This window comes from Leptopilina boulardi, unplaced genomic scaffold (genome assembly GCF_019393585.1).
Source record: "Leptopilina boulardi isolate dan_hultmark-lab unplaced genomic scaffold, ZJU_Lbou_2.1 LbouV2_298, whole genome shotgun sequence".
NCBI classification, from domain to species: Eukaryota; Metazoa; Arthropoda; class Insecta; order Hymenoptera; family Figitidae; genus Leptopilina; species Leptopilina boulardi.
This window is the reverse complement of record NW_026137860.1, coordinates 30,517-53,506: the sequence shown is the minus strand read 5'-3', so window position 1 is coordinate 53,506 and position 22,990 is coordinate 30,517. Positions and strand designations below refer to the sequence as shown.

The window sequence follows — 22,990 nt, the reverse complement described above, 5'->3', positions numbered from 1 at the left end:
TTTTTTTATTTGTTTATTGTTTTAGGCGAATGTGGTTATAAGGCCGTCACTTTTAGGGCAGGTACCCTATTAAAAATTCCTAAGTAGTTTCCTACATAGGATCCTGCGTCAGATCCTAATAGGAAAGTAATAAGAACCTAATGTGGAAACTACTCAGGAAACTATATAGGAATCAGCGTAGGATCCTAGGTAGGAAACTACTTAGGAATTTGGGATAGTATCCTACGTAGGAAACTACGTTGGATCCTAATAGAAAAATACGTAGGAAACAAAAAGAATAGTGGAAATTTTTTTTTTAAATTTAGAAATTTCCAATTAATTTTAATGATAAACTTAAAAATGTATTTATAATAATTAGTTTTAATTTATTAAATTTATATAGGTATATATGTTAATTTAAAAGTTGAAACAAAAAATAATTAGTCAATTGCTGATAGTGTCTTAAAATATTTATTCAAATGAAACATATTATAAAAATAAAAGTAATAATATTTTTAAATATACGAAAAAGTTGTTTAATTTTTTACTTCAATTTCACAACAATATAACATTGAAGCAAGTAAAATGTGAAGTCTATAAAGGAGGTTCTACAATAGGTGCAAAAGGCAAGTGCAAATTCGAGAGAACCATGAGTACAAGAGAGATAGCTAGACAATCTATCTCTTTTGGACTCATGGTTTTTTTGGACTTGAACTTGCCTTTTGCATCTATTGTAGAACCTCCTTAACATTACGAGTAATAAAATCGTATTATAAAGAAATAAACATAATAAAAATAATGTAAAATAATTAACTTCTATTGTTTCTATTGTTTCTTTCGTTTCACATCATTTAATTTCTGGGACATGTGATACCAAATTTTTTTCATCCGCATTGCTCGCCTTCCTGGTGAAATTTTATTTTTATTTTTTAATTTATACTTCAATGCATCTGAAAAAATAATAAAGACAGATTATTATTTATATTATAATTATATTATATATATATAGTAGAGTGGGATGAAAAAGCCATTTTTTTTTCTTTTTAATATGTAAAATCGATACCCACACAGTACAATATCTTGCTGTAAGCTTCTCTTGAGTTTAAACCTAAGATTCGTTAGCTTACAGCGTAAACTTCAGGTGAGGTTAAGGTAAGCTGCAAATGTCCTCTCTACTGTAAGCTGCAGTGTAAGATTGTATTCAGCTTACAGTTAATCTTATTATAATATTTCTCTAATTACTATTACTATCTATAATATTCATCAACAGTAGTGTAAGCTTAAAGGAAGTTTACATGAGGCTTACAGTAATCTTACATGGAAGCTTACATTAAGCTTACACGATGCTTACAGAAAGTTTACGGGAAGCTTAGAGTAAGGTTATACTAAGATTAACTGTAAGCTGACTACAATCTTACACTGCAGATTACGGTAAAGTGAACATTTGCAGCTCACCTTAACCTCACCTGAAGTTTACACTGCAAGCTAACGAATCTTAGGTTTAAAATCAAGGGAAGCTTACAGCAAGATAATGTCCCACACAGCACCTAAACTTTTCTAAAAATATATTAAATATTTACTTGCAAACTTCGCAGTATTTAATTGAAAAGTTTAGTGAAAATTGCCTAAAGATTTAAATGTCCCACTTAAATAAATGTTTCGCCTAAAAGTTTACTGAAAATTTGAATTAAATTTTCGTGAAAGTTTCTTAGCGAAATTTGACTGAATATTTAAATTAAATTTTCGTAAATTTTTTGTCGGGAAAATTGACTGAACATTTAAATTCGTGAAATCAAGCTATGAATATTCTGTTTAATAAATGTGTTCATATTCATATAACTGTTTATTTCATTTGTTCTATTTCTATTTAATATGATTTTTTTGTATTTATTTCAATTTCCTACAATATTCATAAGTAATAATTTTTCAAAATCTTTTTTTTATTTTTAAAAATATGTTTAAAAAAAAAACATTTCATCATTATATAATTTAAATGTTCAGTCAATTTTCCCGACAAAAATTTCACGAACATTTAATTTAAATGTTCAGTCAATTTTCCCGACAAAAATTTCACGAAAATTTAATTTAAATATTCAGTCAAATTTCGCTAAGAAACTTTCACGAAAATTTAATTCAAATTTTCAGTAAACTTTTAGGCGAAACATTTATTTAAGTGGGACATTTAAATCTTTGGCAATTTTCACTAAACTTTTCAATTAAATACTGCGAAGTTTGCAAGTAAATATTTAATATATTTTTAGGAAAGTTTCGGTGTTGTGTGGTATTTATTTTTTTTTCGAAAATCCAATTGGTTCTGAAAGTTTAGTTCTTCAGCTTTAAAATATTGGTCGGACAATCTTTAAATTCTATGAAAGGATAAAGTTATGTAACTTTTACCAGTGCACTGCAAGTAGCTTTTTTACACCACTGGTGGGGTAAAAAAACCACTTTGCGATTCGGGCAAAATATATTACCATTTTTTGTTTTTTCAATTTTTTTCTTCATTTATATAACAAATAATATTATTTTAATAAATTTTGAAGAATATTACTATTAAATCTAATGTAACAAAAATATAAAATATAAGAGAAAATTTATCTGTTTCCGAGGTTAAAAAAAGACGAGGTTACGAATACCAGAAAACAAATAAATATTTAATGGGATTTTGTATCCCACAGGTATATAATAAATCTCAAAATTAAAACAATTTAAAAAAAAATCTACATCACATACGTGTTAAGAATAGTTTTCTCTTTATGTACAAACGTTTACTTTTATTTTTCATCCACTTGAACGAGTCGTAATATGTTCGGAAAGTTCACAAAAATTTTGTATCTGAAAGACCACTAAACTAAATTTTACAATAAAAACCGTAATATTATAAATACGATGGGCAAACTAGAATCAAAAGTTGCGTATTACCTAATTGAATTTATATTCTAAATGGCTGATAAAACTGTTCAATAGTTTTAATAAAGAACCCAAATGGCTTTTTTTTCCCTGTCTTTTTCACACCACTCTACTATACATATATATTTATACTCTTATAGAATACTATACAGTAATCATATAGAACAGCCAATGTTATTCTTATAGGAGTGTTCATGGATGTTAATCTACATAGGTTTCTATGAAGAATCCTATAAGAATTCATGTGGGATCCTTATAGAATTCCTTGTTGGAACTTATATATGATTTACTAGTAGGGAAAAGCTGAGCAAAAATGGTACATTGTGACATTTTGATAAATTTGTACGAACAGTTCAAAAACATAATCTCTGTTCGAGTTTCACTGAACTTTTTTGAATAAACTTACAAAGTAAATTTTCTCTGTATAGAATATATTTTAATCAATTAAATATATAACGTTATTAACCAGAAAACGGTCTTTGAGAGAGTAATTTGAATTTTCACACGCACTGATAATATAACTTTAATTAATAATCACAGATCTACAAAATAAGACTTTTTTCAGTTGTCGGAGTGGTTTCCAATGTATTTTTGTGTGCTGAACACGACCCCGGGTTCCAAAGTTTCGTATCACGTCAGGATTTTAAGTAAAGAGGGGGTAAAATTTCCAAGAACAGTGTTTTTGATGATTTTCATTATTTTTTACTCATTAACACGACGTGCTACATACTTCTATATAGGCTTAAATTTTTTTTAGTATTTTTTTCTCCTTAACCTAACGTGCTAGAGACTTCTATATAGGCCTACATTAAAACTTAAATTAATCACTGTAAGACCCGTATGCGCAAGACAACAAAAAATTTGGGTAAAGATCACAAAAAATGTGTGTTTGTGGGTTTTTATTTTTTTTTATCCATAACCTGACGTGCTAGAGACTTCTATATAGGCTGAAATTAAAGTGTAAAACATACATTTTAAGACCAATATGCGCATAATAAATTTTTTTTTGAAAAATGGAGATAATGACCCCAATAATCTTTTTGAGTGATTCGAACATAATTTTTTTCAAAATTAAAATTCTTTTATCTTACGCATATGAATCTTAAAGTGTAAGATATAAGCTTTAATTTAAGTCTATATAAAAGTCTCTATCACATCAGGTTAAGGAGAAAAATATACTGAAAATATAGATATAGATATAGATTTATATGGGCGATTTCACGTGAGATTTCCGTCGACCTTTTAAATTCAGCCAAATATATTTTTTTTTTGTTCTGTAGTGAAAAAAAGAGATAAGTATATTTTTATTTTTTTTCCTGCAAAATTTTTGATTTATGCATTCTCAAAATTTCAGTTTTTTCAATGTAGACCTAATTTCAATGGCTGATAACTCGAAAAAAATGGATTTTTTCAATTTTTGCTAAGAGAAGAAAAGTTTCAGTTTTTCTTTTACTTTTCAATAATGTTAACGAAAATTCTTTTTTTATTTTTTATTAAAAAAATAACAATTTTTTTTAACAAATTTTTTTTTTAAGTTGGATATGATTTTTTTAAATATTTTTTTTTAAAACATGCCTGGAAAAACTAACATTTTGTAAAAAAGTTTTTGAAAAGTTTTTTGAAAATTAAAAGAAAAACTGAAACTTTTCTTCTCTTAGCAAAAATGAAAAAAATCCATTTTTTTCGAGTTATTACCCATTGAAAATAGGTTTACATTGAAAAAACTGAAATTTTGAGAATTCATAACTCGAAAATTGAAAAAAATAAAAAAATACTTATCTCTTTTTTTTCACTACAGAACAAGAAAAAAATATATTTGGCCTAATTTAAAGGGTCGACGGAAATCTCACTTGAAATCGCCCATATATATACATTCATATATACCTTTCACTAATTGATACTTGTCAGGAGTTAAAACTTTCAGTTCATTTTCTCCTTCTGCATCTTGGTTACTACTTTTTTTTTGTTTTAAACACCTTTTTTGAAGGACGTTTTTGCCCCACAAAATTTCAGTAATATCTCGAACAAATTTCGAATCATTTTTTAAAAGCATTAATTGCCACGTATCCTCATCTATAAAATTTCCACCGCCAAGATAAACCTGGAAGTAATATATAATTAAATAAATCGCATCTTCAAAGGACCCTGTAAAGGGTCATACATGGGATACTAAAAAAACGTGTTTTGGATGTTTCACGTCTAATAAATAGCGTACCGTTCTATGTTTTTAAGGGGGGTTTCTCACAAAAAAGGCAAAAAATGAACATTTTTGTTTTTTGCAATATTTTTTTTATTTTTTAAAATATCGGTATAAATCTTTTTAATTATTAAAATTTAAGTATTTAAAAAAAATTCCTTACATTTAAATTATTGAATTAAACGTTTTTTATAGTGTGGTGAAGTTCACACCAAAAAAAGCGTTTTGCGGTAGACACGATTCCGCCATTTTTAATCATTGGAAATTAAAAAATCAAAAATATTCTTAAAATATACATATGTGGTGACTTTTTAAACTAGGGTTTTTACTAAAAAATAAAAAAATGGCGGGCGTTTTAATCAAAAATTCGAAAAAACAACGTTTTTTCGTACTTAAATCTAGCGTCGGAAGGAAGGGGGTTACCGATTCAGTTCATCGTAGTTAAGTAACTGCGGACAAGTGTGCCAAACAATATGCAAAAAGATTTAAGGCAATATCTTTCTTTTTTTTGTAGCGTGTCTACCGTAAAAAACATTATTTTGAGAAATACACGTTTAAAGCCACGATAGCGCTATACGTTACAGTGGTTGCGCCACCCACTATAACTTATATATCTCGAAAACTATCACTCAGATCGACTAAAAATTTTAAGAGGGCATCATTATAATAAATGCACATTGTGAGAAATTAAGCTCAGCATCTGAATTTTTTGAAGGACAGATATTGTACCTCGATTATTTGCAGACACAGTACTAAAAATGAACAGCAGCGTCAATCGAGTACGGATTTTGAACTAACTTATGGAACAAATGATTTAGTAAAGTATCGGTTCACAAAAAGCGCAGATGCGTTATAATTTAGGAACCGATGTTGCTCGAAAGGTTAGTTACACCGTCTGAACGTGTGTTTAGTACAGAATCTGTGCAAAACTTTTCTCAGTGTAGGAATTACCCAAGTAGCACGATATATCAACCAGATGTCACGGTGATATCACCGTGACATCAGGAAAATGTCAAAATGTCCGCCTTACGGTGATATCACACGGTGACATCGAGGTGATATCATGGTGACATCAAGGTGATATCACAGTCATATCACGGTGATATCATGGTGATATCACCGTGATATCATGTTGATATTTTACAGAGACTTAAAATTTTTAAAAAATTATTATTCTTTTTTTTTATTATTTTTATTTTTTTTTATTTATTATTATTTTTTAAATTATTAAAAATTTTAAGTCCCTGTAAAATATCAACATGATATCACCATGATATCACCTCGATGTCACCGTGTGATATCACCGTAAGGCGGACATTTTGACATTTTCCTGATGTCACGGTGACATTCCCCGGTGATATCACCGTGACATCTGGTTGATATATCGTGCTACTTGGGTATAAAGTAAAAAAGAAAATCATACCTTTTCATTCTCGTCTACTACATAACGCTTTGGAATAGTAGCATCTCTACCACTTGGAGTTACTCTACCACTTGGAGTTACTCTACCTCTTGGAGTTAGTCTACCTCTTGTAGTTACTCTATCTCTTGGAGTTACTCTACCTCTTGTAGTTACTCTACCTCTTGGAGTTACTCTACCTCTTGGAGTTACTCTACCTCTTGGAGTTATTCTACCTCTTGGAGTTATTCTATCTCTTGGAGTTATTCTACCTCTTGGAGTTATTCTACCTCTTGGAGTTATTCTACCTGTTGGAGTTTCTCTACCTGTTTCGGTTTCAGTAACTCTTGGAATTTCTGTACCTCTTAAAGTTACATTATTTCTTGGAGATTCCGTACCTCTTGAAGTTTCTCCACCTCTTGGAGTTTCTCCGTTTACTGTAGTTTCACTGCCCATTGGTGTTGTACTACTATCATTACTTCCTGTAGTTACACTTGCAAGTGGTGTAGTTAATTGTCGCTGATTATGTTGACCTTAAAAATAAATTATAAAGTATCCCTATTTAAAAAAGATGGTCGAAATACAAACGAAGAAAGAGCAAATAATACTATATTTCGTGTGATATTTTTCCCAAAATCTGTCCCCTACTGAAAATTCTCATATAGGATCTTATATAGGATCTCACATAAATTCATATATTAAAATGCACAAAAAATCCTATGTGTCATGTAAGAAACTATATAGGATCCTATGAAAAATCATATAGGAAATTGAGACATGATTTGAAGTAGGATTCGATGTAAATTCTTATAAACGTATTCTTAGGTAATAAATTATGTAAATTCCTATGTGAAATCCTACAATTTTTTCTGGTCACATTTTTTCCTTCAATTTCTTATGTCAATTTTCTTCGTGTTTTCTCACTAAAAAACATACCAAAATTCATTGCTCAATCCTTAACCAAAAAATTTTCCTATATCAAATCATACATCAAATCTTTTTTCGATTCTTGAATAAAAAATTATTACAAATAATCTGACATGAAATCATATTGAAAATCCTCACGTGAGATCATATGTATGATTGATTTGAACATAAGAAATCATATAGGATTTCATGTAGATTCTGAAATATCTATATCTAAGATTTCACATAGAATTATATAAAGGAAACAATATAGGATTTCATATAGGAATTTTCAGTTGGCAGACGGCAGTTTATAAAAATTAAAAATTATTTAATTAAAAATCAAATAATATTACTGCAATTCATCTGAAAAGAATAGAAATTGTGCTTTGCAATACACCTTCTGAGTTAGAGTCTCAGCTTTTATAGTATTCAAGACTGATTTCAACTGTGAGAAAAAAAAATTAGCACCATCTGGCGGCGTAAAAGTGGAACTATGATGATATACATCTATATTTGAATTTCCCATATAATTTCCTATATAATTTCCGACATAATTTCTTATATAATTTCCGACTTGGTATCTTAGATGGACAATTAAAACAATGAAATTCACACATGACATCCCACATAAATTCCTATGTGATGAATTCTTACATGAAATCCTATCTAGGATCTTATATAGGATTTTATATATGATCCTACATAAGATTTTACATGGAAATATATATATAAAAATCCATGTAAAATCCTATGTAGGATCATATATAAAATCCTATATAGGATCCTATATAGGATTTCATGTAAGAATTCATCACATAGGAATTTATGTGGGATGTCATGTGTGGATTTCATTGTTTTAATTGTCCATCTAAGATACCAAGTCGGAAATTATATAAGAAATTATGTCGGAAATTATATAGGAAATTATATGGGAAATTCAAATATAGATGTATATCATCATAGTTCCACTTTTACGCCGCCAGATGGTGCTAATTTTTTTTTCTCACAGTTGAAATCAGTCTTGAATACTATAAAAGCTGAGACTCTAACTCAGAAGGTGTATTGCAAAGCACAATTTCTATTCTTTTCAGATGAATTGCAGTAATATTATTTGATTTTTAATTAAATAATTTTTAATTTTTATAAACTGCCGTCTGCCAACTGAAAATTCCTATATGAAATCCTATATTGTTTCCTTTATATAATTCTATGTGAAATCTTAGATATAGATATTTCAGAATCTACATGAAATCCTATATGATTTCTTATGTTCAAATCAATCATATATATGATCTCACGTGAGGATTTTCAATATGATTTCATGTCAGATTATTTGTAATAATTTTTTATTCAAGAATCGAAAAAAAATTGATGTATGATTTGATATAGGAAAATTTCTGGTTAAGGATTGAGCAATGAATTTTGGTATGTTTTTTAGTGAGAAAACACGATCAATTATTTAACAATTGTTTAAACGGAAATATTCCTTAAATATATTATTAAATAAAATATTTTTTGACTCACAGAATCGTAAATATTATGGTTTAACTTACTTAAACCTTTCAGACGTCTGTTTCTTCTGCCACTATTTTCCTTCTCTATAGGTGATGGAACAATATCACTCTCCTCATCAGTAGTATCACCATTAGAAATTTCTTCGTCTTTAAAAAATTAGAAAATAAGTAAGATATATATATATAAAGCAAAATAAAAATAAAATTTATTACCTGGACAGTGAAAAGGAGGCTTAGGTGTCAAAAAATCATTTTCCACTTTTTTGCCGATTCTCATAGACTTTGAGACGCTCTTTCACATGGTGTGTACCAAAATGTCATAATTTCTTAAAAATTATACTAAAAATAAAATTTAAGAATGAGGACTTTTACGGAAAATACAAATTTTTGAAAAATCTGCTATCTGAATTAGTGAAAAATGAGCTACTAACTTTAATTAGTAAGAATTTTCACTAATTTTTAGTCACTTTTACTAAAACTTTAATCAAAAAATTTAAAACTACTAAATCAAATAGTAATATTTTACTAAAAATTAGTAGAAATTCTTAACATTTGAAAAAAATCTGCAATATTGGTCCGGAATTTTGAATAAAAAAACTGATGCCAGTTTAGAAATAAACAACCCTGAAAACCTACGTGTAGACAGTTTTAAGTGAACTCTATAAGTTTTAAATTTCTATGTCCGCTATTTTCAATTCTGAAAAACTAACACCGTATGCGTAATCAGCCACTAAAAAAACACTCAAGTAATGAGTTTCAAGCCATACAAGTGTGAAGGAGTATCAATATTAACTTGTTAACTTTAAGAGCGTTTTTCTCGAAATCTTATTCTTGTTCTCATATGCCCTCTTTTTAATGTCCAGATCACAATTATATATAAAAACCATTTGCAATTTTAATAATTTCACACCCAAAAAAAGTAATTTTATATTTAGAGGAAATTTCCTCTTCTAATATCTTCTCAACATTTCCTCTCAAAACAAAGAATATTCAATTAGAATGTAAAATTTTAATGGAAGAATGACAAAATGATTCCTTTAATGTTTTTTTCTTGAATTAAATTTAAAAGATTTTAAGGAAGGAAAAGAAAAAAAATAATGGTATCTATCAATCTCTTTTCCTGTTTGATAGTTGTGCCTTTGTCATAAAATAATAGTTATATGAATTTTATCAATTGTAAAACGCGAAAATGTAAACTACCTTAAATATATCGATCCTCATTGCATAGTGAGTAAAATTTGATTTTACCAAGAAGTAGATGTGAATATATCATGCGTTCTATGCAGATAAATATAAAAAATGTTAACTCATGATTATTGTTACATACTAATTTTTTAAAATTATTTCATTGAGCTCTTTTGTTTATTACAACTGCAATGAAATTTAATGTATTAATGCACAACTCAAAAACATGGAATATTTTTTTCGTTAATGTTTCCTTAAAAAGCATTAAATAATTTGATATTACAGTAATCTATATTGATTTAATTTTTTTTTAATTTAAATATTTATCTATGGTATAACATTTATTAATTGATTCAAATTAAATACTTCTTATTGGTGTTTTTGATATGAAATACCTAGGAAATTTTTTTAAGATTTTGTTAATGTTAACATTTAATTCAATGTGTCAAAACTTTGCTTTGTTATTAATTCGTAACCATTATTTACTCATAATACAATAAAGACTTCTGTATTTCAGTTTCTTTTGACATGTAAAAATATGAGTATTACTCTTCTTGTGAGAGGATTTTTTCGAGAGGAAAATCCAATCATTTGATGAATATTACTTTTGATATCAAATAAAAGAGGAAAATATGTATCAAATTAAGAGGAATCCCCTAGATTTAAGATTACTTTTTCTTGGGTGCATCATTATTTTTACTAAAATTATAAAATAAAGTTTTTATAGTTTTTTAGAACATTTCACATTCAAAATATTTCAGACGATCAAAACATTCCTGATATGATATAAAATTATTACACAAACTAATTATAGGGGAAACAAGGGGTAAGGCGGATAAAATTTTCCTTTATCTTCATTGAATAAACATGAGTAATGTTTATAAAATAAATTAAAAATTTTAATAACAAAATAACTTTTCAAATATTTAAAAATTTACACAAAAATTAAAGCAATCTTATCCAAATGTAAATTGCCTAATAAATATTTGATTTTTTCCGCCTTACACGACGTCCCGCTTTACCCCACTGTCCCCTATTTATTTTCAATTAAAAAGAATTGTACCTATTAATTCTGAATCAGATTCATCTGAAGAAATGATAATTTTTCGACCTCTATTAACATTTTTTCTCTCACAGGGAAATCATCTTTTTCTTTAAATAACTGCTTTCTGCTTTTCTGCAAATAAATTGAAAATATAATTAGGCTAGATCGTACAAGGGAACTTCATTTCATGAAATCCTGCATGGAAAATTTTTTAGTGCACCGGTTGTACTGGTTAGTTAAAAAAAATTTCTACTTTAAAAACGGACATCAGTTATCCCAGTTTGGTGCAACCTATGTCCCCTTCAGTGGGTCTAATGTCCCTTTCAGTGCTTCTGACGCACTAAATCAGGATAACAGTTGCCCTCAGCCCATAGTACAACAGTTTTACCGTAGATTGCACATCTGATGTTTCATGTGTGGGTTTTTTTCAGTATGGATTTTTCACTATAATCTTTACTCTAGAAACTATGACTAGTAAAAATATAATAATACTAAAAATTTTATTTCACAATTGAGAGGCCGCCCTGGCGGATTCGATTTACCTAAAATCGACCCAGCTGGGTCGAATCTAAGTCGAATCTAAGTCGAATTTAGGTAATTATCAAAAAAAAGCTTTAAATTGATGAAAATTTATAAAAATTAGTATTGTGAGGTTAAATGAACATTCATAGAGTTAATTTTTGTAAGAATTTTAATTATTAACGTGATAAATAATAAATAATTACTTGATATGTGCAAGTGGTATCTGTAGATTTTAACTCGTTGTCAGTTTTCATAATATTTTCAGAAATTAGTGTAAAATGTGTGAAAAAATAATTTATATTTAATAGAAATTGCAAATTTTATTAAATTATTTTATTATTTAACAATCACATTTCATAATAATTGCAATTTAATTAAAAAATAACAGTTTTCTTAAAAGTGACAAGAACTCTATTATACCGACCACACACGGAACAGCGGAACGCGCGCCAAGATTTGAAAAGAGTTACAAATTTTAAACATTCATTAAATAGAAAATATGCAATTTTTTTCTTTATTTATAAAAAAAACTTTAGAATTTTGTTAAAATAATAAAAATTAAGCTGATATATTTTTCTTAAATTTTTACTTATAACTTTTTAAAAAATTCTTAAATAAAAGATCAAAAAATTTAGTTAAATTTGTATTTTGCCATCATAATTTTTTAACAAAAATATAATTTTTTAGACATAAAAATAAGAAAAATTTACATTAAAACTTATTTAAGAATTACATTTTTTTAACAAAATTCTTTTTTTTTTAAAAAAAAAAGTTGCAGATTTTTTATTTCATATTCACAATTCTTTAATGAAATTGTTTTTTAATACAAGTTATAAAAAAATTAATCATTTATTTATACTAATGCTAATAATCACTAATTTTAAGTAATAGGATAGCTGGAAATTTGTGCTCCCTGCATGCTGCTGCCATCTAACGGCGTCTGCAACTAATATAGGGCGATAGTTAAAAGTAAAGAAATAGTGATTATTAGTATTAATATAAGTAAATTGGTATAAATAAATGATTAATTCGGCATTTCTGAGAAAATTTTTATAAAATGATTATCTTTTATGGTTAATCAAATATATTTAATTAATGAAATTAAGATAATAATGAAATAGTTGTAATTAACAATTTGAATTTTCCCGCCAGAAGATCATGTGCATTCATATTCGCGCACTTTTACCGTGTGTGGTCGGTATAATAGAGTTCTTGTCACTTTTAAGAAAACTGTTATTTTTTAATTAAATTGCAATTATTATGAAATGTGATTGTTAAATAATAAAATAATTTAATAAAATTTGCAATTTCTATTAAATATAAATTATTTTTTCACACATTTTACACTAATTTCTGAAAATATTATGAAAACTGACAACGAGTTAAAATCTACAGATACCACTTGCACATATCAAGTAATTATTTATTATTTATCACGTTAATAATTAAAATTCTTACAAAAATTAACTCTATGAATGTTCATTTAACCTCACAATACTAATTTTTATAAATTTTCATCAATTTAAAGCTTTTTTTTGATAATTACCTAAATTCGACTTAGATTCGACTTAGATTCGACCCAGCTGGGTCGATTTTAGGTAAATCGAATCCGCCAGGGATTTTACGATGCAATTCGAAAAATATTGTTTTCTACCTTACCAACACTAGATATTAATTTAACACGGGTTTTTTGATTTTTTAATTTTAAAAGCAATCCAAAAGTATTTAAAACATTATTAAACATAATTTAGTGCTTATTTTTAATTTTTTTTCCTCCTTTTAATTAAATACTTTTGGATTGCTTTTAAAATTGAAAAATCGAAAAACCAGTGTTAAATTAATATCTAGTGTCGGTAAGGTAGAAAACCACATTTTCCGAATATCATGGTAAAATGACCAATATTACACTGTTTTTACAATGTTTTTAATGCAGAGATTTGAATTGATGAGAATAATTATTTTTTGTTTAAATGTACGTTTCATTAATAAATAATCATTCATTTTTGTTTTTAATTTAATTTTCCATTGTTTCTGCATCCATATAATTGCTTTTTCTTAATTAAAAGCCCTACAAAATTCGTCCGTTTCAGTGCGTTTACAATCTTCAGATCATTTCGGATACCAAAAGTGCTCGTATCCGAGATGCTCACAGATTCGTTCTGGTATCGCATTTCTGGTATCTTTTATTTTTTACTAGGTATTACAAAAATGTTCTCTTTTGATTAAATCTTACCTATTTACGAATTTCTAAGAATCTAATGATTAGAGTTGCTCTACCTACCCTTTCGATTATTATTTTTATCGAGTTAAGACTCTTTTGTATAGATTTCTTAATCTTAAAACAAATTAAAGATTAGGTTAATCGGATTGGGCTGTAACTTGCACATAGTTTAGTCCTATGAGTACTTTATCTACGAAGTATTGAAATGTTTTTTTAAAAACTGTAGGAGAGGTAGGAAAAATTTAAACAATGAATTTTTGACGACTTGTAACATTTAAACAGAAAGATGAAAGAAATTTTGACCCATATGTTTTCAAAAGGTTTTTTCCTACTCTTTCGAATGGTGCAAAAAAAATTTTTCTAAATTCAAAATTTCACCATTTTTTTGAAAATCAAAATTTTTTTGACATTTTTTCAAAATCAGTCTTTTTTAAACATTTCTTTTCAAAATTATACATGTGTATTTCCACTACAAAAAATATTGAGATATCCTTTTTTGTTATTTTCGAGATATTAATTTATTAATTATAGTTAATAAAATATAAAATATTTTATTAATAAATAAAGTTATTGCAATTCAGGAGCTACTAATTGAAAGCTAACGTAATTCCGCATGCAACGAGCCCTATCCCTGGCGGATTCGATTTACCTAAAATCGACCCAGCTGGGTCGAATCTAAGTCGAATCTAAGTCGAATTTAGGTAATTATCAAAAAAAAGCTTTAAATTGATGAAAATTTATAAAAATTAGTATTGTGAGATTAAATGAACATTCATAGAGTTAATTTTTGTAAGAATTTTAATTATTAACGTGATAAATAATAAATAATTACTTGATATGTGCAAGTGGTAACTGTAGATTTTAACTCGTTGTCAGTTTTCATAATATTTTCAGAAATTAGTGTAAAATGTGTGAAAAAATAATTTATATTTAATAGAAATTGCAAATTTTATTAAATTATTTTATTATTTAACAATCACATTTCATAATAATTGCAATTTAATTAAAAAATAACAGTTTTCTTAAAAGTGACAAGAACTCTATTATACCGACCACACACGGTAAAAGTGCGCGAATATGAATGCACATGATCTTCTGGCGGGAAAATTCAAATTGTTAATTACAACTATTTCATTATTATCTTAATTTCATTAATTAAATATATTTGATTAACCATAAAAGATAATCATTTTATAAAAATTTTCTCAGAAATGCCGAATTAATCATTTATTTATACCAATTTACTTATATTAATACTAATAATCACTATTTCTTTACTTTTAACTATCGCCCTATATTAGTTGCAGACGCCGTTAGATGGCAGCAGCATGCAGGGAGCACAAATTTCCAGCTATCCTATTACTTAAAATTAGTGATTATTAGCATTAGTATAAATAAATGATTAATTTTTTTATAACTTGTATTAAAAAACAATTTCATTAAAGAATTGTGAATATGAAATAAAAAATCTGCAACTTTTTTTTTTAAAAAAAAAAGAATTTTGTTAAAAAAATGTAATTCTTAAATAAGTTTTAATGTAAATTTTTCTTATTTTTATGTCTAAAAAATTATATTTTTGTTAAAAAATTATGATGGCAAAATACAAATTTAACTAAATTTTTTGATCTTTTATTTAAGAATTTTTTAAAAAGTTATAAGTAAAAATTTAAGAAAAATATATCAGCTTAATTTTTATTATTTTAACAAAATTCTAAAGTTTTTTTTATAAATAAAGAAAAAAATTGCATATTTTCTATTTAATGAATGTTTAAAATTTGTAACTCTTTTCAAATCTTGGCGCGCGTTCCGCTGTTCCGTGTGTGGTCGGTATAATAGAGTTCTTGTCACTTTTAAGAAAACTGTTATTTTTTAATTAAATTGCAATTATTATGAAATGTGATTGTTAAATAATAAAATAATTTAATAAAATTTGCAATTTCTATTAAATATAAATTATTTTTTCACACATTTTACACTAATTTCTGAAAATATTATGAAAACTGACAACGAGTTAAAATCTACAGTTACCACTTGCACATATCAAGTAATTATTTATTATTTATCACGTTAATAATTAAAATTCTTACAAAAATTAACTCTATGAATGTTCATTTAACCTCACAATACTAATTTTTATAAATTTTCATCAATTTAAAGCTTTTTTTTGATAATTACCTAAATTCGACTTAGATTCGACTTAGATTCGACCCAGCTGGGTCGATTTTAGGTAAATCGAATCCGCCAGGGCGCGTACAACAATAACCGCTACGCTCGGCAGGTCGTTATCGAGCGAGACAAGTTAGTTAAAAATGTAAAAATTTTAAACGCAAAATTTAAATTTTCAAAATGTATTACCTTACAGAAAATTAAAAAGAACAACTTTTTTCATTATGAATTTTTCTTCTTTGTCTAATATTTTTGTTGATAAATACAAAAAAATCGGAAAACATCTTTTTCATTTCTTTTTTCACAACGTATCTCCGATAATTATTAATTATTTGATTCAAACTAAATATATCCACGTATTACAGTCTAATAAAGCCAATGAAATCATAAAAAAATTAAAAAACACTTTTATTGTTTAATTATTGTCAATTGCAAATTGATAGTGGTCGGTAATTAGGTTTTCCTAGTTTCAATGACAAAAAAGTCTGCAGAGAGTTTTAAAATTGTTAGAACTTTTCTTGAGGCATTAGTTTAAGGGGAGGCACCACCCCCAATTTTGACCCACTTTAATTTACATTATTAAACGAGGTTCTATTTTTTTCTTGCATTATTTGGTTCTTAAAAACATACAGTATGGTCCAAAAAATAACATTTTAATTTATGAACATTTTAGAAATTAAAGTCTTAAAAAAATTAATATTTTAAATATCTATCATTTTTTACAATTTTGACTATTTTTCATCGCCAATTTTTTTCCACTATTTTTTTAATGAATCTTAAGAATCTCTTGCATGGATTTTCAAAAATATTAATTTTTTCAAAAAATAAAAATTCTAAAATGGTTAAAAATTAAATTTTTCTTTTTTTGACCACATTATATGTTTTCAGGACCCAAATGATGCAAGAAAAAAATATTACCTCATTTAATAATTTAAATTTAAGTGGGTCCAAATTGGGGGTGGTGCTTTCCCTTAATATACACTGGAGACTCCATCCACTGGACGGCTCGAGTCTTAGTCCAGTCGATGGAGTTCGTGCTTAACGCGACGATGGCGGCTCTCACACAGAACGTATATTACATAAAGGAAATAGTTTTCACTTATGGTGGTACACTTAAAACAGACACTCCTGAATATTATTTCCTGAGTGTTGCCACGCCTACTTCTTCCCCCTTACGTTTTACCGCTTTGTGACACCAACATGTCCGATGGATGAAGTCTTCAGTGTACTAATCAAAGAAGTCTTCCAGAAATGTTCAAATTCATTCGTAAAAAGATTTTTGAAAAATGTTAATAAAAACTATTATTTATGTTATAAAAATTAATTCAATTAGAGAATGAAATTTTTATTGTTTTTTGCAAAAAAATTAATTAAAATAGATATTTTTTTATTTTCTGTAAGGTAATGTATTTTAAAAATTAACATTTTTACACTTTTTGACCAGTTTGACTCACTTGAAAAAGACCGGACGAGCGTAGAGGTTGTAATTGAACGCGGCCTCTCAATTAGGTTCATCCATAAGACTGAATTTTTTTTTAATTACTTAAAAAATCACTATTAATTTACAAGGAACTAAAATACTGCGATACGCCATTCTGTGTTGAACCCGTTCTAATAATTACTTATCTTTATGTCTATCTTATAACATAATAATAATAATATTTCAAAATTAAAAATGGCGGATTCAATATGGCGGTCAAAATTTTAAAAAGTTATTAATTTTTTATAAAATTTGGTATCTAGGGGTTTTTTGATTCGCTGATGACGAATATGATGTCAAATTTTCAGAATTCAACATGGTGTATATAAAATAAAAAATTAATAACTTTTTATAATCGCCATATTGGATCCGCTATTTTGAATTTTGAAAAACTAAGATCGGATTCGTAATCAGCGACCCCAAAAACCCATGAATACTAATTATTAAGCGAATCCGAACGATTTTTGAAAAGAAGCTCGCCATATTGGATCTGCCATTTCGAATTTTGAAAAGCTAACATTGAATTTGTAATCAGCGACCCCTAAAACACATGAATACTAATTATTAAGCGAATCCGAATGATTTTTGAAAAGCTTGCCATATTGGATCTGCCATTTCGAATTTTGAAAAACTAACATTGAATCTGTAATCAGCGACCCCTAAAACACATGAATACTAACTATTAAGCGAATCCAAACGATTTTTGAAAAAAAGTCCACCAGGTTGGTTCCACCATTTTGAATTTCGAAAAACTAACATCGAATTCGTAATCAACTACCCTAAAAACCCACAAGTACTAATTTTTAAGCAAACACAAGTAATTTTTAAAATATTGTCCGCCATATTAGATCCGCCTTTTTGTTTAACACGGCAGAATAGTTACTTTATAAAAAATGGAAATTCACAAAAATCGCACTTTTTAGGATTATTTCATTTTTCATATTCATATAAATTTACATATTTTATTAATTATTTTTTAAATAACAAAAATTAAGTGACTTTAGTGAAGAAAAAAGTTCTTTATAAATTAGACACAAATAATTGGCACATCTGAAAACGAATGTTATAAGGGATTATTGTATAATATGTCAATAGTTGAAAACATCGTCAATAACTATTTTCATTTAATTTTCTACTAATTTCGTTTTTTTAAGCAAAGTAATTAAAAATTATTTAAAAGTAATATCGCAAAGAAGTAATATATAAGATTAATATTTTACAACGAATATTATTTGAATTTATTTAAATTCCTCATTTTTTGTAAACAACCAAAAATTGTAAAGAGCTTACACGTTTTTCTTAATTTGTCTATTGAAAGTTACTATAAAAAGTATGCATTATATTATATGCATTATATGTTCTGAAAAAGTTTTTTAACAAAGTAACATAACTCAATAGTGATTTACTTTTTTAAAAAATAGCAGCAGAAAATTACATACAATGCTTTTTTTAATTAAATACAAAATAATAATAATTAATATATTAATAACAAATAAATGTGCAGTTTTTGTATTTTTTTATAAAAGGGTAGATTTTCGAGTAAATTTATAATATCAAATTATAAAAAAAAAAATAAACAGTATTAAATGTAATTATTAGTTAGAATGTGAATTACCGATTTATTCTTTGATGAATCTTTTAGAAAGCTTCTTTTCCTTGCATTTGGGATGATTAACCTTTTTTTTTTGTTCTGAGCGGACAAATCTTCAATGCTGCCTATAAGAATTTATTTTAAGTTAAAAAAATTTTTTACACATGATTTTATTGTGAGTTACAATCATTTGAATAAATGAAATTTAAATTTCTGTCCTTTACATAAAAAACTGTAATTTATATGAAATGATCGTTTAAATTAATTTTATGAAAACAATTTCTAAAAATAAAAACCAATTTCTTTTTATTTTGAGGCAAACTAATATTTCAATTGACAGAAAAAGTTGTAAAATTATTTTCTTTGAGTTTATATAAACTTTTTTTATCTTTTTAATGTAATATATTAATTAGTTTTTAAATAGAATAAAAAAATTGTTTTTAAATCAAAAAATTATATTATGAAAATACATAAAACTTAATTAACATACCCCCATTTAATTATGATTAAATTATTTTAAACCCGATGCACTATTATTTACTATTTCCTCGATAACAATAATAATAATAATATAAATATTCAATGCTTTTACTATTAAATTATAGCTTAAGTGTATATTTCTTAAAAAATAAAACATGTAGAAATTAATATTTTAAAAAATTCATTTAAACAAATAAAATCTGATCTCAATGAAAGTATATATTTTTAAAAGATTTTAAAAAATAATTTATATAAGCTCTGTTATATGTCTCTAAATATACAAAATTTAATACTGCCTTTTACTTATAAATTAATTTAAGTATAACTTAATTAAAATTTTATTACATTCAATTCATCCGTTTTAATTCAATTTATTTATGCAAATTCTGTAAATTTTATTATAATTTAAATATTTATTTATGATTCCTTAAGGAAGAATGGGATGGACAGTCGGAACAAAAGTTAGTCCGACTGTGTTTTTTGTATTTTTACAGAAAACGATAATTTTAATCATAAATGTGCTCTGGTCAAAAGTTTCAGAATTTAATTTTGAATATTTTAAACAATTAATAATTGCAATTAAATAAAAATTACAAATTTTTTTTCATCGGAAACGTTTCTACATTTTTAGGTTATATTACCAAAATCTTTACCTATGAAAAAAAATTTTTAATTTTTATTTAATTGCAATTTTTAATTGTTTAAAATATTCAAAATTAAATTCTGAAACTTTTGACCAGAGCACATTTATGATTAAAATTAAAATCTGTAAAAATACAAAAAACACAGTCGGACTAACTTTTGTTCCGACTGTCCATCCCATTCTTCCTTAATCAAATTTAAACTTAAATACAGAATGTCACCTTGAACCACTATTTATCTAAAGAACACACTAGTAGTGTCAACTGTTTTCTGATATAACAAAGAGGTATACATGTATTATTATATTGATATTGTATTTTGTAAATTCTTCTGATAATAAATATATTAATTTATCAATATACTTACTACCTAAGCGTAGAACATAAACGTAGGTGTACTGCTCTTCCGAATTTAAAAATAATTTATATTTTAATTCCCTATCAAAATCATTTTTATCTTTAGGATGTAATCCTTCAATATCTGAAATTGATATCGTATTTATACTATTATCTTTAGCAAATAAAACACAGGCGTGTGTAAATTCTTTATTTATTGAGTCACGACGCATTGAAGAAGCCATTATCTGAAAGAATTTCCGAACAAAAACAAATAATATATACACCTTGAGACGACATTGATTTGTTTATCTTTTATTAATTAAATTATATTTGCTTCTGGTAACTTTATATTATTATTAAATTTGTATGTTTTAAAAGTAAAGAAACCTCCAATGAGAAAGCAAAGTGTTTATTAGATAAGACTATTTGTGAACTTTAAATTAATATTTTTTGAATTTGAAAATTCGCTATTTAAATAAAGTGAATCTGAACCGGTTTTTACACTTGTAAATTGATGATTATAATTTATGAACAAATACCACTAATGGTCATATAAAGATGTTTTAAAATAACGAACAAAATTCACAATTAACCATTTTACAATAAACTTATATTTTTATATTGATCTTGAATCGACATAAATTTCCACCAACGCTTTTAATTTTAATCTCATAACGATGTGAAAATTTACATACATGACTTAAATTCTGGCAGAATAGTATTAAAATAAAAGTTGAACTTACCACATAATTTTCCAATGCAATTTGCCCACAAAACTCACGAAAATATAAAAAGCCGACCTCAGAGAAGGTTCCAGTTTTCTTATCAATTCTTTGAAAAACAACACGTGCTACGACTTTAAACAAGAGGTATTACTTTGGTTCGCGGCAATGTGACACAGTCACGTGATTTTGATTCACCAAGGCAAACATTTTAGGTTATTCAAGATGGATGGGGGAAAATTCAAGATGGAGGTTTACTGTCTGATTGTGAGCTACAGCTTTCAGGCGTAAGCATAATAGAAACGTAACCGGAATCGTAATCGCAAACGGAAGAATTAGTAAAAGAAAAACAATAATATATGACTATCCTTCTCTAACTATTTTTTCATTTTACGATTGCGATTACGGTTACGTTTCTATTATGCCTTAAAGCGTATTCAGACCTCTCGGCTGCCTGCCTGCTATAGTTACTATGGTAACATGATAAGAGTGAGTAAAGCAGAAAATTTAAATTTTTCGTCTGTTTCACTCACTCCCATTATGTTACTATGGCCACTGCAGCAGGCAGGCAGCCGAGAGGTCTGAATGCGCCTTTAGGCCGTTTCCAAATTGGAATTTTTAGGGCCGTTTTTGAATTTGGATTTTTAGCGCACTTTTAGTAAAGTGTATACTCGGGAAATATGAAAATAAAAAAAGACACTGCATACTTTCCGAATATACACTTTATCAAAAATTTGTTAAAAATCCCAATTCGGAGACGGCCTTAGCCTTTACATTGGAACTATAGGCGTAAGCAAAACTAAGCCGGTTACAAAAGTCGTATAGGGGTTATGTAAGTTCCCGTAACCGTCTTTAATTGTGCGTTGAAAAACTTGCGTACCCGACTTATTGTTAAGGTCAACGCACAATAGATACGCGAACGAGACGCATGCTATAGAAAAGGATACGAATATATCTCTGTCCTTTTCTAACTCATGTTTTATGTTCACGAACGTCTTTGACGAAACTATTTTGCTTAGGCCCTTTCCAAAATGGAGCTAAACGCAACGCAAACGCGACGCATCCACATTTGCTTAGCATTGCGCTGCGTCGCGTCTGCGTTGCGTTTAGCTCCATTCTGGAAAGGGCCTTATGCTGACTCTACATTGGCTGCGTAAACGTGTACGTGAACGTGAACGTGCTGACGTCACCCATTTGAATAACATTGTGACGTCAGCACGTTCACGTTCACGTACACGTTTGCGCAGCCAATGTAGAGTCAGCATTAGACTTTCAGGGTGACTTTACATTGGCTGCGCAAACGTGTACGTGAACGTAAACGTGTGACGTCACCCATTTGAATAACATTGTGACGTCAGCACGTTCACGTACACGTTTGCGCAGCCAATGTAGAGTCAGCATCAGGGTATGAGGGTATGTTAGCGAAGCTACCTATCTATAATATAACGTATAAGAGTGTGAGAAATAAGAACATTTTTTATTTCTCTCATTCTTATACGTTAAGGCGTTTGTATACCTCACCTATCTCGAGTATACTTGTGTCGTGTACCATTGGAGTAAAAGAGACAGAAATATCTTTTGTTTCTTTTACTCCAATAGTACACAACAGAAGTATACTCGGGATCGGTGAGGTATACAAGCGCCTTTATATTATATCAATCGTAAAAGAAGATAAATCTCAATTAAACGA

At 27.3% G+C, this 22,990-nt stretch overlaps 1 protein-coding gene across 3 annotated transcripts; it reads right to left on the bottom strand.

Moving 5' to 3' along the window:
* Window positions 1–670: 670 nt before the first annotated feature.
* On the bottom strand, window positions 671–21,549 carry LOC127282329 (uncharacterized). Of its 3 annotated transcripts, XM_051306500.1 has the most exons (9): window positions 21,322–21,549; window positions 20,607–20,823; window positions 19,143–19,243; window positions 11,157–11,270; window positions 8,948–9,055; window positions 6,722–7,018; window positions 6,510–6,685; window positions 4,774–4,990; window positions 671–929 (listed from the first exon to the last, which is right to left on the bottom strand). In XM_051306500.1, exons 6-9 carry the CDS (start codon window positions 6,939–6,941, stop codon window positions 805–807), a joined length of 738 nt encoding a protein of 245 aa, XP_051162457.1. In that variant the 5' UTR covers window positions 6,942–7,018; window positions 8,948–9,055; window positions 11,157–11,270; window positions 19,143–19,243; window positions 20,607–20,823; window positions 21,322–21,549; the 3' UTR covers window positions 671–804. The 3 variants fall into 3 exon arrangements, with proteins under 3 accessions (XP_051162457.1, XP_051162455.1, XP_051162456.1); XM_051306498.1 differs by having other exon boundaries at window positions 6,510–7,018; XM_051306499.1 differs by lacking the exon at window positions 20,607–20,823 and having other exon boundaries at window positions 6,510–7,018.
* Between the last annotated feature and the right edge of the window lie 1,441 nt (window positions 21,550–22,990).

Coding starts and splice junctions, on each gene's coding strand:
- LOC127282329 (XM_051306498.1), bottom strand. CDS start 6,941: ATGGGCAGTGAAACTACAGTAAACGGAGAAACTCCAAGAGGTGGAGAA. Junction 4,991..6,509: donor TAGTAGACGAGAATGAAAAG/GTATGATTTTCT, acceptor TATTACTTCCAG/GTTTATCTTGGCGGTGGAAA. Junction 930..4,773: donor CAAGTATCAATTAGTGAAAG/GTATATATGAAT, acceptor TTATTTTTTCAG/ATGCATTGAAGTATAAATTA.